At 40.1% G+C, this 20974-nt stretch overlaps 1 protein-coding gene across 19 annotated transcripts in view; it reads left to right on the plus strand.

The window, feature by feature from the left end:
* ADGRV1 (adhesion G protein-coupled receptor V1) overlaps positions 1-20974 on the plus strand; it is a 457213-nt gene that overhangs the window by 120187 nt on the left and 316052 nt on the right. For 17 of the 19 annotated variants that reach the window (XR_008315167.1, XR_008315166.1, XR_008315164.1 and 14 more), the window contains 11 exons: positions 1506-2317; positions 3383-3592; positions 9320-9450; positions 10132-10231; positions 13423-13602; positions 16401-16564; positions 18119-18212; positions 18788-18820; positions 19163-19241; positions 19394-19532; positions 20242-20383. Coding sequence is in view for 13 of the 19 variants with exons in the window: in XM_053290676.1 (XP_053146651.1) it covers positions 1506-2317; positions 3383-3592; positions 9320-9450; positions 10132-10231; positions 13423-13602; positions 16401-16564; positions 18119-18212; positions 18788-18820; positions 19163-19241; positions 19394-19532; positions 20242-20383 (2084 nt within the window). In the remaining 6 variants the exon portion in view is untranslated. The remainder of the gene's footprint in view (positions 1-1505; positions 2318-3382; positions 3593-9319; positions 9451-10131; positions 10232-13422; positions 13603-16400; positions 16565-18118; positions 18213-18787; positions 18821-19162; positions 19242-19393; positions 19533-20241; positions 20384-20974) is intronic. The other 2 variants (XM_053290668.1, XM_053290670.1) reach the window with 1 other exon arrangement.

Here is a 20974-nt window from a genome sequence, read left to right on the forward strand (position 1 = left end):
AAGCTCATAAGGTATTATCCATAAGAATGTCACTAAAAACAAACAAAGGAAATAACTACAGAAATGAATCTATCTGACAATAATATAAAAATAGAAAATGGATTTTGAGCCTCCCATCCGACTCCCCAGTTAGGCTTAAGTGAGAAAGGAGTTGCTTGCCAAGAGCAAAAGACTGATCAGCAAAGACCTGAAGTTTAAATATTATAAACATGAAGCCATAGTTAAATTCTCATCCCATGTAGCCCAAGTGCAAAACGCATTGACAAATGTTCTGGTATCCAAAACCTATTATGTATTGAAGTTAGTTAGTTATAAGAGAAAAAGGGTCTTATGAAATGTTAATATAAAGTCTGGGACTCTCAATCTTCTGAGAATCAGATAATTAACCCATAGTTTAAAAAAAAAAAAAGAAACAGAGAGGGAGGAGGAAAAGGAATTTTATAAAATACTAATATAAAATCTAGAGCTCTTGATCTTCTAGAAACCAGATAATTATGGTTAGAAAAGAAACAAACAAACAAAAAAGATAAAAATAAAAAGAGAGAAAAAGAGAGAAAAACATTGCCCTTTGGTATAGAGATTTCCCTCTTCTTAAATTCTTGACAACAGCTGTTAAATTAACAGGGAATACATAAGTCTTCATGCTGAAAATAACTAATCACACGTACAAGACCAAAATATAACAGAAATTATAACCATAAACTGCATGTATACATATATAAACAAATTTCCCTAGTCCTTGTAATACTTCTGCAACATTTTAAAAGATAAAACAAAATACCATCAGTAAAACAATAACAAGACAATCACTAAAATTCACACTGATCAGTTAATTTCAGCAATAGTTAAAAACAAATCCTGGATAGATAGTGCAGCAAAACAAACGAACAAACAAACAACCTATGTCCACTTATGCATTATGGAGCATAAACCCAAAACAGCATTCTAATGTAGAATTCTAATGTAGGGAAAGGAAGGAAGAAGTGTAAGGTTGCCTTATATAGGATGACAAGAGACAGCTTTCAGGAGCTGGCACTGGCCTCAGCTGATCAGTGAGGAGGCTAAGAACAGCCCTCGAATGAAGCATGTTACAGAGCAAAGACTTCCAGCCTGAGCTGGATTCAACGTTTGCCTATCCCAACAGCTGATTACTCTTCAGAAGTACAGTAGGCAGCTGAAAGAACAGATTGGACATTGTACGTAAAGGAGATAGCTCTATGGGCCAGTTCCTCTCTGGTTTTCCTCAGAATTTTATGGAAAGATGTTACAATAATAATTAAGCTTTTTGAAATACGTAGAGTGTTGAACACTCCAAACAAATGGAATGCAAAATGTAACTATATTGGACATTCATTTGGCTCAGCTTTTTAAGGAGTAACAAGGTTCTAACAGCTGAGAACAGTTTGAGAACTTTGTGTTGCAAGCTTTTCCAAATAAAGAGACTGTACATATATAAGAGAAATTGCACTATCTAACATAACCCTCTTGGTTATCATAATTTGTAGTGGTGGAAGATTTGGTGATCTGCAGATTTTCTACAGCACGTCTGAAATTGATGTTGTGGCTCTCGCAATAGAGCAAGGCCTAGATGTACTCTCCTACTATGAAACTCCTGTGCAAGGAATTCCTGACCAAGCTCAGATGACTAGAGTGAATGTTTCCTTAACAAGTGATTCTCTCTACACATGTGCAACTCTGTGCCTAAAAGAACAAGCATGTTCAGCCTTTTCTTCTTCTAGTGCCTTTGGAATTCCATCATGCTTTTGGGTGGCATCTTGGAGTGGCCCTGTAACTAATAACTCGAGATTCTGGACTTACAAGAAAAACTTGACCACTGTATCCTCGCTTTTTAGTACACAAGCAGTTGCTAGCAGTGACTATGAGTCTGTAACAAGGCAATGGGTAATGTTGGCAGAAGGAGCAGAGTTTGCAAATCTCACGGTCATCATACTCCCTGATGATTTTCCAGAAGTGGATGAAAAGTTTGTCATATCTCTATTAAAAGTTAAGCTGATGAACATCTCTGCCAGTATTGAAAACCAGCCAACCATAGGACAGCCAAATACTTCTACAGTTGTCATACTAATGAATGGGGATGCTTTTGGTGTGTTTGTAATCTACAGCATCAGTCCCAACACAAGTGAGAATGGTCTTTATGTAGAAGTTCAAGAATGGCCTCAAAACACCATCCAGTTAATGATACATAGGACAGAAGGTAGTCTGGGACAGGTGATAGTGGAGTGGAGCATCACTGGAGGCACAGCTACCCCACATTTGGATTTCATAGGTGAAGGGGAGGTCCTGATTTTTGCAGAAGGTAAGGAATTTCAGAGGCTACATAATAACAGTACAGTGCTCTTTTGCACTATCACTGCCCTGTGTGGGAACATTCAGAACATTTGTGACTGAGGCTTACATGACATAAGATACAGGGAGAGTACATAAGATACCCATTAGTTCTTACATCATGATTCAGATTCCATGATTGTGCAGACGCACTAAATAAAGTTGTATAGACCTGAGTCAGACTGGGCAGCAAGGCTGGAAGCACAAACTCTGAATCGAAGCTGCTGCACCATTGCCAACTGAGGGCTTATATAACTATTGAGAGCCCCATCCTTTCCTGGACCCCTACTCCAGAGGAGGAACCCAAGTTGGCCTCCCCCTCCTCCTGAGTTGGCCCATCAGAAGGGAGCCCTGAGCAGGAGCTCCACACTGGTGCAACATTTCCTGGGAATTCAGGAGCAATGATGGGGGTTCCCTGGAAGATCCACTAGGGGATGCTGGGTCCTCAGTGCTCAACTGACAGGGCAACCAGATCCAGCCCTGAAGGTTCTGGGGAGCAGTTATCAGGCCCAGGAATCCAGACTGGGGTGGGCTCCTCATCCTCCTCTGATGGAATCTTCTCTGGGTCAGTGTCTGGATGAACCCAACACCAAGGAACATAACTCACATCACCAGATTTTTCCAACATGAGATATTATTTCAGTTGTTTTATATTTATTGTTGAATCAGTCTTGTGTTTACCCATACAAAATATGGGATAGCTCAAACTTTGGTGTGTGCTTGAGGTATTTGTGGGATTCATGTTGACAATTCACCACAAAATATGGAAGGATCAGAAACTTAGTGATGAAAAAATGACTGCGTTTCTACATGTGAATCCACCCAAATTAAGAGGAACCACAAATGTTGCATCCAGAAATAAAGAGATGAGAGTTAAAGGAAACAATGCATATGACTAGTCACCAAGAAAAAAGAAGAAAATTTGTAAACAAATAAATAAATCATGACTGGAATTACTGTGTTTATATGTTTGCCGCTAGAAAGCTGAAACGGGTAGCAATGATATATAAAGATGTCTCCCATTTTATCTTGCCAGGTGAAACAAAAAAGGGGATTACATTGACAATTTTGGATGACACTGAACCTGAGGATAATGAAAGCATTATCATCAGTTTGACCCACACTGAAGGTGGCAGCCGTATTCTGCCCAGCTCAGATACTGTTACTGTGGTTATTCTGGCCAATGACAACGTCGCAGGAGTTATTAGCTTTCAGACAGCCTCAAGATCTGTTATTGGTCATGAAGGTGGGTTCCTCTCCATACTCACTACTTTTACTCTGTGTGCTATAAATCCATTTGTCCATGCTTTGTCCCAGTGAAGGCTTGCCTCCATTAACCATGATGGTTGGAAGTGGTAATAGATAAATATAGATAGACACATGCATTCTGTTGTGCATTAGAAAAAAAATAATACTAAACCTCAGAAAACAAATAAGGAAAGAGGAATTAAAATTGCATTCACCAATGTTTTATAGAGATACAAAGGTAATTCACACGGCCTTTTTCACCAGGCAGGGAGGGCAGTTGAGGGGGGGGGGAGGAGTGCTCCTACCTTTCTCCCAGACAATCTTCTTTGCTTCATGGGCCGTGCGGTTCGCACACCCACACAATCAGTGCTACTCCTAGCATTGCGGCATTCTGGAGGTCAGGAATACTCAGCCTGGCCTCCAAATATCCCGAAATGCGCTGCACGAGGAGGGGGATGCATTGAAGGATTCCCCCTCAGCCAGGTGCTCTACACACCCAGCTCTGTGTCTGCTCGGGCTGCCTGCGGTGGAAGGGTGTGCTGGTACCCTTTTACCCAGGTAAAAGCCCGGGTAAAAACCCTGGGCTACCTGTTGAGGCAGCACCAGAATCAGCCATAATCCTGGTGCTTCACACAAGTAGTCATACCCCAGTAGGGCTGCACAAGCCCCTGTAGCCCGTGTGAACAGCCTCTCTATTTAAAAACTCATTTTTACCTTCCCCCTTACTAACTTCTTTTAGAGTAAATTTTGGGATTATCTGTCTCTTTGTATTGGTTATATTTATATTTGCCAAGATAAAGTATTACATTTTTGCAGTTTAATATTCATGCCTTCATTTTTACAGCATTGTATTGTTACAGATAAATATATTGCTTTACGGTTACCGCAGTTGTTTATATGGGCTATGCATGCATTCGTAAAGATGAATTTGTGTCTCTTCTGCTTCATGTGTCTTAGAATCCACATGCAGTGTTAGTGTTTGTCCACAAGTATCCAGCCTGTGGTATTTGCTTGCTACTTAGCAAATATACAGAATCTCTAACAATTAATAAGTGCAGATCTATGACTTTTAAACTTCTTTTAAAAATGCATTTGATGGTAGGTTAGGTAAGTCTCTTTGATGTAAAAAGAGTTTGCTTAAATTTAGATATGGAGCCTTACAGTTTTTCCTTTACAGAAGCAATTCAGTAGCTAGGTATAGTTTTGAATTTGAACTGCCATGAAGAAGTTTCTATTAAATGCTGTCTGTGACCCTTACTTATATGAATTTCTTCATTTCATTATAGTCCATTGATACCGGGAATTTTAATATACTCTTATGTAGATGACTGTTTTTGACAGTAGTTATTACTCAGTTGCTGTACCATCAATACAGCAAAAGCTAGAACTGTTGTGGTTCATGGAGTAATTCTCACATACAGCACAAACATAATATGCACAAACTCTGGTGCTTTATCTTCTTTGGAATTAATAGTCCTATCTGAGCCATCTTCACCCAACTAAAATCAATGGGATATACTTCCAACTTCATGTGTTTTGAATTGTACTTTAACTCCCTTGGGCAAATCCATAGCCAGTGCCTCTGATTATTTCAACTGATAATACCGCTGATGCAGCAGTGTAGCTAGAGGAGAGAAGGCCCATGTTCACCCCTCTCCCCAGTGGCCCCTCAGAGTGTGAGAGATAATGAAGAAAATAGGGAGGGGTGGAGCTGGGGGCCCAAGTTCTTTGAACCCATCTGCTTAATTATAGCTACACCCCTGCACTGATGACAATCTATCAAGTATTATGAGATTTACTTCTGTGGAAATATATGAATTTAAACGCCCCCCCCCCGACTTTTGTTACTACCAGTGATAATTGGTCAGGTGTATTGAGTGAGACACAAATTTTAAGTTAAATGAACATTCTGAATGCCTAATGGTTGGAATTGAACAAAGTCCTATTATGCTGATGTTTCAAAAGGGGAAATCTATACACATTTTGAAGATTTTAGTGCATTTTCTTATATTGCCTTGCCTTCTCTTGTACATCATTGAACTGCAACAGCTAAAATACGATGGTGAAAGCAAACAGAAAACCTAAATTTTGTTTTCAGACTAAGGCATGCATTGTATTTATTTTTACTGAACAACTTGAAACTCCTTTTATATGAGTTCCTTAATCTCTGTTTTTAACCCCTATACATGAAAGGTCATCATATCATTTTGGAAGTTTCTGCATAGGTTTTGTTGATTCTGTGCGACTGTATGCTTCAGCTTTCACCTCTTTCTCCTCCACATTAATGGTTCTGATCAGCATGTCAAAGCAGCTGTAACCTGACAAGCTAAGAAGAGCCATCAATGAGCACAAGGAATTAACACAAACTGTATGGTGACCTTCATGAGCTCTTTGCCACTGATTAAGTTTAATTCACAAACAAAAATTAAGTACTGTGGAACTAAAGAACTTGGTTATAGAATTTAGAGACTGCAGTATTACCATGGCTTTGTCCAGAAATATGGATTTGAAACAAATTTTCTGTAGATGTTTAAAAATGTGAAATGCCTCAATATTTCTTTTACTGTAAAGTTTCATTGTTTTGAATTAATAGTAAGAGCACTAAAATGTCCCCCATGTTGCAGAAACCAACCCTACTCAGGACCCTGCCAATCGAATATTATCACTTATCCACAAATCTGCCTCATTGGTTGCATTAATACTTCCTTTAGTTCTTAAAGAAAGTAATCGTATAATGTTGATGAGGGAAGTGAGGCAACTGTTTTTTCATGGTGCCCATATGCAACAACTTGTTCCTCAGGTTATTTGTTGTAAAGTAGTTCCACTGAAGTAAACGGAGCTATTCTAGAATAAGTGGTCTGAGGATTGCAACCCAACTTTCCAACATTACCTGCATGACTTTAAAAAAACAACAACTCCTTAATTCAGTGGTGTAGCTATAAATGAACAACAGGGGACAAATGTCCCTGGACATGGGGTGGGGGACGGGGGGAGGGCACTGGCTGGGAAGCAGCTTGTTTGTTCTCCAGATGCTTCTCCCAAGAAGAAGGTGGGAGGGTGGGGGTCCATCTTCACACACACACCCCGAGCCTACTCCAACCTTGCTATGCCCCTGCTTTCACTCTGAAACATATCATTAAGAAATAGAGTTTCCCTTTACCCCTTATAATTTTATAACTCCTACTCTCTAGCCCTTATTTTCCTGAGTAATCACGTCACACAGATATATCCTAAACATCTCAGTAGCTTGGAGATATTTCTCTTCTAACTGAATCCTCTTTTAAAATAATCAGAAACATATCATGCACAGAAAGTGAATCTCATTATATGCCCAGTGGCAAGCAAATACAGAGGCAATTCTCACGATCACCAGGAGTGGGCTGGGAGGGCGCGGGTGGAAGGCTGCTCCTAACCTATCTTCCCCGCAGATGACCAAACCATCCATCTTCAGATGGACCAATGATGGGCCTGAACTCAGCCTGAGGAGACACACAATACCTGGTAGCTGGGTGAGGGTGCAAGCACACCCTTAGCCTTGGCTAACAGCCGGGTTTCTTAAGAGGGTTAGGCGGGTGGGGAGCAAAGGGATCCACAAGGATTCCACTGCTTCTGATGAACAACCCCAACTAGTATGCCCCAGGCTGGGTTAGGCTGGTCATGAGAACAGCCTCACAATCAAATAAAGGAAACAGTAAAGACTATTTCTGACATTAATTTCCGTACTTGTGTTTTGAAAACACATGTGGTCATGAGATGACTAAAGATATTCATGTTTATAATGTCAGAATAGCAAGAGATGAATGAGACCTGATGTGTCCCAAGGTCTACATGCTGTATCATAATGCATTTTATTGTGTATAATATAAAATACTGTTGCATAATGGTGTGTTGAAATATGCTATGTCTTATTTGTGCGTTTTGCTGTTAGAATAAATGACAACTGATACTATATGCTATTAATTTGCTTTGTGATATTGGTGCAAAATTCTCAAATAGGATAGAATGTATTTCAGCGCAGTATTAAACAATATGATTTGTGGGGGGGAAATGCTGTTGTCCTTTGTTTCTTCTCCAAAAGTGCATGAAACCCCTTCAGACAGAAGAGCAAAGTGCAAGCAACTAAAATAAGATGTGCTGATATCAGTATGCACATTGTATTTGGGCTTAATGTTGCCATAACTTTTATTTTTGTATAAAATGATTTATGCAATGATTCCTATAATCATTCCTGCAGATTTCTAAATGTTGATCAATCACTTTTATCTGAGTATTTTGATAATCAAACATAGCAAAATTATTAAACAAGGTGGCATTTTCTGTTGATCTTGATTTTTTTTTAAAGCAGGTATATTCTTGCATAACATTTATATGATAACAAATATGTATAGTCCATTTTGGGTCATCAAAACGATCCAGTAAATTTAAAAAAAAACACTTTTCAGTAATGACACTTGTGTAATATAATGCTCTCTGTGTCTATTTTATAAAGTAAAAGATTCTCTGCTGTATACATCTTCTTTCCTTTGGCCCATGCAATACTGTATGTACTGGCAAACCTAAACATTGTGCACCCCCCTAAAAATGCAGTAGAAGCACACAGCAGTTTGTTTATATAGGACATGGGCTTTCTGCAGGTCAAGATAATGAAATAATTATTTCAGTGAAGCCTACTTGCGATTTATTAGAACATGAATGCTAAATCTGACAGTATCAGAAGAAGCAGCAATTGTTTGTACAAAAATTATGCACAATTTTTGACACAAAAATTGATCTTGTCCTATTTGCAAAACTGTGCCCCTTTAATTAAAAATACTATCATGGCCATGCAGAAAACTGTGTCCCCAATGGCTACTTTTTCTTATTATGTTTATGTATTACATGTATATTCACATACTAAAATATGAATAAGGATTATCCATGCATATAATATGTTAAACCTTTAAACCATATCTGCATACAGGAAACTATTAACCTCTTGTGAATTCTTTCCTTTGAATTTTTTTAAAAAATGTAACACTAATGGTACCATGTAAGTTTTAACTATAAATAAATGGACTCTACAGGTAATTACAATGCATGCAGAAAAATGCTTTAACATTCCACTGTGGTGCAATGTTACACTATATGTGTATTTCTTATAATTGAACCACTTTAGACAGCTAGTACATACAGCATTTCCTATTTCTTTTAGTTTATAGATTTGGGGATTTGCTTGCTTTTTTATCTTCTTTGTGTTTCTGCATGTTCTGGTGATAATCTGATTTGCATCCAGTTCCACTTATACTTCAATTTCCAGCATGCATTTTATGCATATTTCCAGTACTTTCTAATATGTACTAAAAACAGATTTTAAGATTTAACTTTTGAATAACTTGACGTCCTCTTATAATAAAATAGTTGATTGGATCTCCAAAACACAACTTTCTGTAAATATATACCTGAGGTTTTGCTTTTGGAGATAGGTACTATGATTATTTTTTTTCATAGATTGCATGCTTCTAATTTCAGGGTCATTAATGAGCAATGCAAGTAATAGAACAACCCACTAGAAACCTCTTATGCACATGTGCCATTGAAATAACTTAGAACTGCACACATTGATATCCTTAAGCAACATCTATTTGTTGCAGTGGGGTTTGCATAGGAGACACTCCTGGTGGGTTGTACATAAAAATATTTCTGTTTACCTATAGTTAATGTGGTGTTATGCTGCTTTAATTTCTAGGAGAACTATTACAATTCCACGTTGTAAGGACTGCACCAGGAGCTGGGAATGTCACTGTTGATTGGCAAATCATTGGTCAACATCTGGAGCAAAACTTTGAAAATGTTTCTGGGATGTTTCTTTTATTGGAGGTAACCAAAACTATTTGTTAGTTTTTGTGCATGAAAATGAAGTAGTAGTATGTGTGTCTGTAGTTGAGCTTGGAAGAGCTGAATTTCATTGGCAATAGCAGATTTATTTATTTCTCCAGTTACTTACTCACTGCCTTATAAGGACTGCACAAAGGTTAGGGCCAACTCCAGGTCTCAGGTACCCCGAACAAGCGGCCTTTCATGGGTTCCCTCCTACATGTGTGGGTTTTTAAAGAGTTGCTCAACTACCACCACAATTAAGGCTATGGGCACAGAGGTAATCTCAGAGATCCTCTGCAGCTGCCCTACTCCTAACATCAGCCCTGCAAACGTCTATCAGGACAGGGAGGCAGTAGAATGAATGCTGGCCTGCTGCGTCCATCCTAAAGCCTACAGAACAACCCTGGATGTCTACTGCCAAACTGCTGTGTGCTGGGTAGGATCTGTAATGTTAGAATTTCCCCCTATGTCCAGATACAAGAGCACAGGAGCTTTTAAACTCTGAATCTTCTTTTCTCACATAGGATCTTGCACAAGATGTTGCAGTGCTTGACTTTATGAATGAACTATGGGAGAAAAGAGGCTCAGGGTGTGGTTTTGTGTAACTGAAAGGTTTATACAATGTATTACTGCTTATAGTACACAGTGGTGAGTCACTAATTTTTTCACTTTTAATAATAGGGGTCACTGAATGCAACATTTTATGTTCACCTGCTGGATGACCATATACCTGAAGAAAAAGAAGAATATCATATAATCTTGTATAATGTTAGAACTCAAGGTAACTTAATTGAATCCTACTGGAGAAACACAAAGAAATAAGGCTGGTATAGGGCTGGTTCATATGTGCTGCCTACTCTTTATAGATATACAGATATAGATCTGTACACAGGTACAGTTATTAACATGTTTCGTTGAACACAGGTCCAGCAGTCTGCCTCCTATCTGCTTCCTATCTTCCATTTGAGGGGCTTGTAGGTTCACTTTTAAAATAAACACAGATATGGTCATTCACACAAAAACATGCACAAGTGCACAGACATCCATACACTTGTACAACATGTCTGAATAGGGTTTTAATGATTTTCAGCTTCATGTATGAACTTTTTCAGTTGAAAAACATTGTTTGTGAGATGATATGAAAGTTCTTCCTGTAGTATTTGATTTACAATGTTGTATTCACACCCAGGCTGTATTCGCACATAACTTGAAACTGCAGTAAAAGGGGGCAGAGGTTGAAATTTGTGAACATCCAAATTCGTGCAACTGCAGTTTTGCAGCAAAAGCGACCTGAGGTTTGCCTCACCAAACTCCAATTTGAATCTTCAGTTTGTAGTGAGTTTCACCATCCCAACCTGAGGTTTTGCACTGACAGCATTACATCCGAATGCAGACTCCATCATAACCACAGTTTTGTGCAGTTTTTGGAACTGTAATCCTACAGTGGGCAGCCCAGACCAACCCAGTCCACAAGCCCACTCCATGCCTGTGGCACTTCTCTCTGGCCACCTCTCTGAGCACTTGCCCCACCCCCTGTCTCCAATCTAATAAAGCAGTTGCCCAGCAACAAGGAGGCTGCAACATTCCATCCCAAGCTTCCAAGCCTGTCAAACAGGAAAGTCATACAGGGGCATGCCTTGTTCACAATATGTCCCTTGTACCTCCTGGCAGTCAGGAGAGAAAGGGGATGAGATGGTAAGACGATCACTATGTGTCTAGCTCTCAGCAATACAAACAGGGCAACCCCATTAGATCGCTGGGATAGCAGCATATGGCAGTGCAGCAATATCCAGGGTTGGGTTTAAAAGGCAGCCCCACCCGGGAATTCTTGAATGTCTGAAGTCTTTTTCCACAGTGATGTTGGGGATGGGGGCACCAGTCCCTTCCCCTTGAGTGAATGCGTGAGATTTCTAGGCTTACTCATGAGAAGGGCTGGGCAGCAGGATCAGCATTGCTCCAGTGACGACAACAACAAACAACAAAAAATATTTATATATTGCTTTTCAACAAAAGGTTCCAAAGCGATATACATAGAGAAATAATAAATAAATAAGATGGGGAGATTCTTCCTCTATGATGATGATGGATGCTGTTCCTGAGCAGACCACTTTATCATGAAAGTGGAAGGCCATGGGGATACACCTTCACAACTCATTAGAAGAACCGTCTGGGGGGGACAGGATGTTGGGCAGAATTGCTAATAATGTTCAATGACATTCCGTCTCCCACGGACTGCTCTCTCATGAAAGTATCAGGCCATGGAGACATGCATGTGGGCCGGACATCAGATGCTGCCCAGCCTGGTTGTTCAATACAAGCAAGCCATGGGGATGGGTACCCCGGCAACACCTTTCCTTGTCTTGGTGACTGCTGTGAAAAAGCAGTCACAGCAGTCTCCCTCAGCATCCCCCTGCCCTGCCAGAAATGGTGCTTGTGTGAGATTGTTTTGTTGTTGGGCTCTTATGAGGATGGTGGTGCAATTGCTATCAGATGAAGGGCTTGCATGGCATTTAAAGGGATTTAGATGCCCTTTTCCTGCCGAGGGTGGGCGAACCATCCTCCAAAGGTACGATTGCGCTCGGCACATTCCTTTGAAGATTGTGGCCAATGGCTGCCATCCTGGATACTTTCTGACACCTTACTCACAGCCTGGCAACATGGGTGCTATGGAGCTTGCTGGAACCAGGAAGAGGAATGGGCTTCCCTACCCTGAAAGCGAAGATGGCCAGGCTGCAATTGGACAAACATCTGTGATGCAATTCACGGTTAGAAAAATTAGCTGCAGGTCTGGCAACCTCCGATTTCATATTATGAGCAAATGCAGCCGTACAAGTCACCATTTGATACTACAATTGAAACTGAGATAGCACAATTCTAGGCAGAGAAACGGGCAATTGTGGGGGATGGCGAAATTGGCTGACAGATTTGAAGGGTTTCTGGTGGTTGGTGACTATGGCAGCAATCTTCCAGACAGCTGGCAGTTGACAGATACCTTCCCCTCTCCCCGCTTTTTACTACATCCTCCTTATTGCCAGCAGCAATGAAGCTCCTCTCTTGTACAAAAATGTACATTATTTTGTCATCATTTGAGTCTGCTTCCTTGTGGTCACTATCCATATTCTTGCTGTTAACATCTAACCCAGTTGGCATGTGGAGCTGCCCCCAATTTTGTGAGGAAATTTTCTATATAAATGCTGAATGTTAGATTTGTGAAGATGTAATGGATGGAGAGTAGCAGATCTACTACTTTTGAAGGGAAACCATCTATAAAACAAACTTTAGCAACCAATTATGGATGTCAGCATTTCCCTACTGGTGTATTGGAGGGTTCAGAAACAAGCTCCACCTGTTTGGACAAACAGTCCATAGGTAATTGGGCTCAAACCCCGCTAGAGTTCAGGCCTGCTCTAAAATGAGTCCATCCTGTCACCTGCCCTCCCCACTAGCATCACCCCTTTCTCTTTCAAATCTACCTAGCAGCAGTTGCAGCAGTAATAGAAAAAGCCACCAACCTATTCTGATTTGAGCTAAGGGGAAAGGCCTGGCCCATTACTATCTCTGATGTTTTATTTCAGTGCATCTTAAGACAAATGTGGGTCCTAAAATTGCACACACATCTGGCTAAACTAATATTTTCTGTGAAAATTGTCAGTGCTGGAATAGTGTCTGCCTCTAAGCTATTTAAAACTACATTCTTGCTTTTAAGTGGACTGATAAAATTCAAGCCTTTACCTCATCTGTAACTGCAGGATGACAGTATGTTTTGGATGGGATCATGCATTAATGATAATATAACCTGAGCATATGAATTCAGGAAATTTTATCTTAATTTTTTCTGATTAATTGTCCTAATTAAATATTGGACTCTGCAACATCATCAGGAAAACAACCAACCTGATCTTATAGTTGTTGAAAAGAATACATTCTTATGGGTAACTATTCTGATTAATATAGTGCAATATTTTACCCCAGGGTTTACTTCTACTGGAGCTGCTGTCCTGGACAGCCAAGGTTATGAAGCAGTTTTGACAGTAGAGGCTAGTGATGAACCGCATGGAATTCTGAGTTTTGCTTCTTCATCTAAAGTTGTTTTGGTTCAAGAGGGAAACAAAACCATTCCGCTTTTCATCAACAGAGAGTTTGGATCCTTAGGTTTGTATATGGAGAAAAGTGGATTTCTATGTGTGTATATATGTATTAATTATGTCTGTGTGTTTTTCTATCTGTCTACAGATACTCAAGGTGCTTTATGGTGCAGTAAGTCATAAAACAAAAGCTGTTTTAAGTAATTGTACAAGCGTGCTCTTGCACAACATGACCAGGGCTGATTTTCACATGTGCAGCATCCTTGGCGGGTCAGAAACACTGGAGTTGCCTTCCACAACATGTCAGCCAATGACAGGAGATCCAATTCTCCCTTAGTGGAGGGAGGGTATACTGAGATGGATTACTGTTCCTACTTGCTTAATAGGCCAGCCATGTCAATCACTGCAGCCTTTTGACCTTTGTTAAGTGGAAGTCCAACCCAATTCTAGTCCTGCTTGCTCTGCAGAAACTGGGTTTATGTTTGGTATGGGACTCCATCCATTTGACCTTTCGGGAAACGTCTTTAGCTTCATGAGATGCTCTGACATTGCCCTCAGACAAACAGCGTGATCATTAGGGAAGAACAGCTGTAGCACTGGATCATCAGTTCCTTTCCAGCTGCCTGACTAGCAGCACTAGGGGAACCGTGCTCCATTAGGAGAATCATTTTCAGTGGAAAGTATGAGGAAGTGAGAGCAGTCAGTATCGCTTCTGATTTTGTGGTGAAATCAGAAGCTTTAGATTCGGATTAATTAGAGCTTTAATTCTATTTTGCTTTATGAACTCTAAAAAGCCCTTAAAAGGTGTCAGTCTTGTAAAGCAAAGTTACGGTTTGGCAAGAGCTTTGTTGATTATTGCAGGGTAATTTCTGTAAGATCTGAGCAGGATTTTCAGAACAGACTTAAATTGTGGTTATAGGCTGCCCTTTATGATCGGACACTTTGGCCAGTGTTGATGTTGGGCTTGACATTGACAGTGGCTGCTTTGACACTAGTCTCTCATCGATGTTAGTATCTCCAAATCAATTTGACAACGATGTCAGCATCTCCTCCATCCTCAACATTTCCAATGGAGATTTTGCAACTAAACCCAGATTGGTTTCTGCCCAGGCTACATTATTGATGGGCAGTGTTATAGAGTTGCAAGAACATGTCCTTGATGTCATAGTCCAGTGGAGAGGCAACAGGCTTGATGCCCAAGAAGAAACTTGATAATCCAGATGGGCCACATTTTTAAAAAAGATAAAGCATTTTTCAGAATCACACCATATAATTACTATGCTGACATCAATGACTCCAGCACTGATCATGCCTCCGTCAGTATTGATGGTACCATTGACATTAATATCGACATCTTTGCCAGTATCAGTGCCTCCCAAAACATAATCAAAGCATGTTTCTTCTATGCACCTAAAAGTAAGATGCAAATTCTGAGAACAAACAAATCATCAGTATCTCCAGTGTGTGTAATTCTCATGAAAGGAAAGGCTGCAGAATTGACTTGGTCTTCCAGGAATCAAAAAAGAATTTTTTTTGGTTAAGACTGAGCTTAGATGAGTGCCATCAAGTGTGATATCATTCTGCACATCAAGAGTATATAATTGACCTTCAATACTGTCATGGCCAGAGCATTACTGTCATTTTAGGAGTCCAACTGCTCCACTTATACCAGACTGGGAAACCCCATCTAGGTAATTTAGAGTATGGTGCAGAAAAGGGCAATCAAGATGATCAGTGGCCTAGAGCATGTTCCTTATGAGGCAAGGCTACAGTATCTGGGGCTTTTTAGTTTGGAAGAGAGGCGACTATGGGGAGACATGATCGAGCTATATAAAATTATGCATGGGGTGGAGAGAGTGGACAGAGAGACATTTTTCTCCCTCTCTCACAACACTAGAACCAAGGATCATCCCATGAAACTGAAGGACAGGAAATGTAAGACCGACAAAAAGAAGTACTTTTTTTTTTTACTAAGTGCATAATTTATAGAATTCTCTGCCACAGGACATGGTGATGGCTACTAGCTTGGATGGCTTTCAAAGGGCCTTAGACAAATTCATGGAGGATGGATCTATTAATGGCTTCTAGTTTGATTGCTACAAGCCTCTAAATACCAGTTGCAGGGTAGCAACAGCAAGAAAGAAGGTGTGCCCTCACCTCTTGCCTGTGGGCTTCTCAGAGTCATCTGGTGGGCCACTGTGGGAAACAGGTTGCTGGAGTAGGTAGGCCTTTGGTCTGATCCAGCTGGGCTGTTCTTATGCTCTTTAAAAAAGAGTTTAAAACATCAGTAAACAAAGTCTTTCCCTCAAAGGCAAAGACAATTGGCAACTAGATCAAAGTCCATTGATCCAGGCAAGCAGTACCTTAACAACTCAGCTTCACCGCAGTGTTCCCTGTAAGAGGAATTCTGAGGTGTTGACTACAACTCCCATATTCCCCATCCAAAGGCCATTGCAGCTGGGGATTATGGGAGTTGTAGTCAACAACATCTGGTAATCCCTCTTAGAGGGAACACTGCTGAAGAGATAAAACACTGTCTCAGCCAAACCTACCTCACAGGGTTATTGTGAGGATAAGCATAAGCATGTACACTTGAGCTATGAGCTTCTCAGAGGAAAAGCGGAATATAAATAAATAGAGAGATATTCTTTTCATGACTGGGAATATGAGCAGCACCCATCCTCTCTTTCTAATGGCTGAACAGAACTATTGTAGGAAGGAAATTTGACTGTCTTCATGTTGACCTCACTGGCTTAATTCTCCTCCGTGTAGAACAGACAATGGTTCTTCCTTTTTGTTTTGGTCTACCTTGATTATAATTCTACATGGATTTTAATTTAAAAGCTCTTGTTGCACATTTACCAGGTGTTGTCAATGTCACCTATGCAACAGTTCCTGGGCAGCTTGGTTTAAAGAATCAGATGGAAGGGATTTTGGCTGAACCAGGAGTTGATTACATACCGGTGTCAGGATCGTTGCTTTTAGAAGAAGGTGAAACATCGGCCACCATAAATATTACTGTTCTTGAGGTAAACTAATTCCACTAAACATTGGGAAAAATATATTTTGATTTTGACAGATGCAGGATTTAGGTCACAATTTGTGAAATCCACATCTTATCTTATTTTATATTCTAATTCTTAATTGCTGCAAGGAGGTCATAATAGAATGATTTTTTGTTATAATGAAAAGCACAAAACATCAAGAGGAATAGTTAATCACAAAGACAGAACTTAGATTTACACAGGTGGAATCATCCTATTTCATTATACTGCATTCACTATCAGCATGGTGCACTTCACAGCCTTAAAAGTGAATAATGCATTGCTAAGTATTTTTCCCTTTCCTGCCTCTTGACTTCAGTAACTGTAAGACTCAATGAATCTTCACCATTGGAGACAGGTTTTTGTCACTCTCATGTTATTTTAAACATACTGTAAGACTGTTCTCATGAGCAGCCAATCCCAGCCTTGGGCAGCCAAGCCTAGGCTTGGCTGCCCGTGAGAACTACTGGGTTTCACACCAAACCCGGCTCCATAGCCTGTATGTAAGCCAGGGTTAAGGGCACGAGCACAAGCACACCCTTAATCCGGCTGCCGGGATTGTGTGTCTGCTCGGGCTGCCTGCTCATCACGTGGTGCATTGAGTGATATCCAGAGGCCGGGATGTGTTGTCCTGGCTTCCAGAGATACGTGCTCCCAGCAATATTTACTTCATCATCTGGGGGGAAGGTGAGTTGGACCCAGCCTTCTCCCACACCCACCTGTTCCCTGCCTGGTCATGTGAAAGGCCTCTATATGTATAATGATTGTGTGTGTGTGTGTGTGTGTGTGTGTGTGTGTGCACGCATGTGTGTGTATGTATTAGGGATGTGCATGAAGCGTTTCAGTGCCTGTAATTCAAAACACTGAAATGCTTCAATCTACCCCAGCCGAATCGTTTCATGGGGACAGGGCGGGGGGGCGAGCGGGCAGTTTAAAAGGAGGAATGCAGGTCTTACCTGCCCCTCCCTCACTCCTCCATCATCGCCTGCCACCCCACCATGCCACTGTCTGTATTAAAGCGCCGCGGTGTATGTTTTGAAAAGCCACACCATGCAGCTGCTTTCTGCTAGCGACATCTGGGTGACATCTGGGCAACATCAGCACGTAATGTTCATTATGCCATTTACATGCCGACGCCCCTCATGGACTGCTGGAAATAGGGAACTTCCTCTTCCCAAGCAGGAAGCAGCTGCACGGCCTGGCTTTTCAAAACTGACACCACGGCTGTTTAATATGGACAGTGCCGTGGGGCAGCAGAAGAGTGAGGGTGGGTTGGTACAACCTGCCTTTCTCCTTTTAAAACACCCCTCTTTGCCATCCCCTGATGCACGGAATGCTTTGTGCTCATCCCATGTGTACGTGTGTGTGTTAAAAGAAGATCTGCCTGTAGCCAGCTAATTAATTTTCTGGGGGAAAGGCTAAAATCAAATGTCTTATGTAATAAATGTTTAAAAGTGTTAAGTGAGAAACTTTTGCTAATCTTTGAAATGCTTGTTAAAAATTGATAAAAGGAGTATATGTTGTATTTCTCTTTTGCAGGATGATGAACCAGAAATTCAGGAATTCTTCCTGGTTAATTTAACATCTGTTGAACTCATCATACATCCTTTGACATCTTTTCCTCCGAGACTTGGTATGCATTTCACATTAGTGCAGTACTGTCTCGCTGATAGATTATATACAGTAACACATACCATATGTGATTATGATTGTTTTTCTTGGACCAACTTGTATAAATGTAGGAGTAGCTCTTAGTTTCCTTATGCATGCTTTCAAAAGATTCTTCTTTATGAGAAATACAACTTTAAGGGTTGTTTTTTTAAAAAGGTGGTTGAAGGGAAGTCTGCTACCTGCAGCACTAGTGAATAATACCATGCTAGGCAGAGGTGTAAAACTATCCCAGTCTTTCTTTATCACAAGCTGCCCCCATCACAAACATTTGAATCTGTACTTTTCACCAATTTGTTAAGCTTCAAGTCATCTTCATTTGTTTTTTGACCATGTTTCCCCTGCATTGATACTAGTATTAGTATTCCTGTTGTGGATTTAGTCAATTTCAACGTGTTTTGTTTTGATTTGTTTAGACCAGAGGAGAATTGAACTTGGTTTGGCCCAGTGTTTTGAGGACTAGCTGATAGTGTTCAGGAAATGTTTTACTTCATACTTCTAATATTTTCTGTTTGGCCTCCTTTATTTGCATACCTATAGATATGACTGGTTTAATTCATTACAGACTTAAAGGTAACTAGCAAAACATCATGTTGTTTGTCCAGCCTAAGATGTGTGTGCTAGAGATAGTAGAGATAACATGTAGGCCTATTGTATAGTTAGATGTCTGTTCTTTTCTTCATTCAATGAGGATGGTCTCTGCCTACATACTTTGTGGATTAATATTGAATGCTGAGTGCCTTTTGGCAGAACCATGATGTAAATATTGTACGTAAAATAAGGACCATCATCATCATTATTACAATATCCAGAATTCTAAAGACATGATGTCTGCATTATTTCTCAGATATTTGATAATAGATCTTAAAACAATGCTTAAAATATTGATTTTTTAAAATCACACTTTATCTGTAGATGTAGATGGTTTGGCAGCACAGATTATCATTGATGCTAATGATGGAGCAAGAGGAGTAATTGGCTGGCAAAACATTAGGTAAGTCTCATCTTCCACAAAGATGTTCTACTATTCTAATTGTTTGAGTACGAAGCTGTTTCCTATAGTAGTATGAGCAGAATATGACCAATCTTTCTTTCCTCTCATAAGCGGCTTGAACTTCTGTTTTTCTTCCCCCTGCCCCACCTCAGTTTTGAAATAAATGAAATGAATGGAACTTTGACATTAGTGGTATTCCGGGACAGAGGATCTTATGGGAATGTGTCCTTGTTCTTATATGCTCAGAATCTGGAAGCACAGCAGGGAATGGATTTTAATTTTACTTCAAGGGTAAGAACAAACCATAATACAATGGTGTTCACAGTAATGCCAGCCAGCTATCAACCTGTATAACTTGTTTCAGAGGGAAAATATGATCAGGTAGCACTCCTAATCAAAATTCCTAATTTCTAGGGCTGAGAGGAGAAACAGTGAAGGAAAGAAAGGGAGACCACTTTCACAAACAGCATAGTCAAAGTCCAGACAGTGCAAACTTTTAGACAGGATAACCATCTTCTATTGTATCTTGAGCCCTTTTCAGACAACAAACACACATGGACTGTATACATGGAGTGGGATCATGCACACTGGTCTCCCCACCAACCTCCATACATTTACATGAAGTTTGGAACAATACTTACGCTGTGCAATGAATATACATACAATCTGTATACGTGATCATGATCCCTGCAAAATGCAGGCTACCTAACCCAGTTGCATTGAGAAAGTGTGTGTATGTTATTGTCAGGTACACTTAGTGATGACTTTTGAATGAACATGTGGAGATCAGGAGACCAAGCCAACAGGTGCAATTCCACTTCCCTTTCTCCACATATTCTGAACACACATTTGTGATCTGAAAAAGGCTCATAATTCCTTTAATTCCTATCAAACTCAGTTTGTAAAAATCCTAATGCCTTTTTCTTTAGATATTGTATTTTAAACTGATATTTTCCTGTTCATGGTTCTAAAATACTATGCCAACATGTTTTGTTACTAGACCCTTTCCTTTGCTGATGGAGAAAGGTATAAATATGTCAGTGTTATGATTTTTGACGATGAGATTCCTGAAGGGAATGAGAGATTCCAGTTAATTTTAACAAACCCATCCCTTGGACTGGAATTAGGAGAAAACACAACAGGTAGATAAACTAATCTTGAAACTATACTTTCCCCCCCTTATTGATTGCAGAGTTATATTCTAGAAACCATCATTAGTAGCCATGGATAATTATGCAGTTTTGCTCAAGTTTCTATCACCTCCACAAGCGACAAAGTTAACTATGCATATTATGGAATATTTATGAACAAAAAAGCAATGGTAGACAATTTGTTGTATTATTTTGCAATTAGCTGTATTGTTGATGTGAACAGTAACATCTATGAGCTCATTTGCCAAGTGTATTTCTGCTTCAATTGTTCCTCAATAATAATTACAATGTAATTTTCTGTGCATGGTGTTGAATGTAACAGGAACACCATATGAAACAGAATTTTGTATGTCCTAATTAAGAACCTCTTACATTACATAGATAGTACTTATCAAGCAACAGTACTAGCATCAGTTGAGCACTAAATATGCTGTCACATGCTGATTGCCGGGCTGCCCATATCATTTTCCCTTGCCCCAGCGCCTCAAAGTGGAGAGGAGGGGATTACTGCTAACCCACTTCAGGTTTCTAGCCCTTTTCACCCTGCTCCTCCTGGGAGCCATTGCTTTGGCCATGTTACTT

Source organism: Hemicordylus capensis, chromosome 2 (assembly GCF_027244095.1).
Source record: "Hemicordylus capensis ecotype Gifberg chromosome 2, rHemCap1.1.pri, whole genome shotgun sequence".
Lineage (NCBI taxonomy): Eukaryota > Metazoa > Chordata > Lepidosauria > Squamata > Cordylidae > Hemicordylus > Hemicordylus capensis.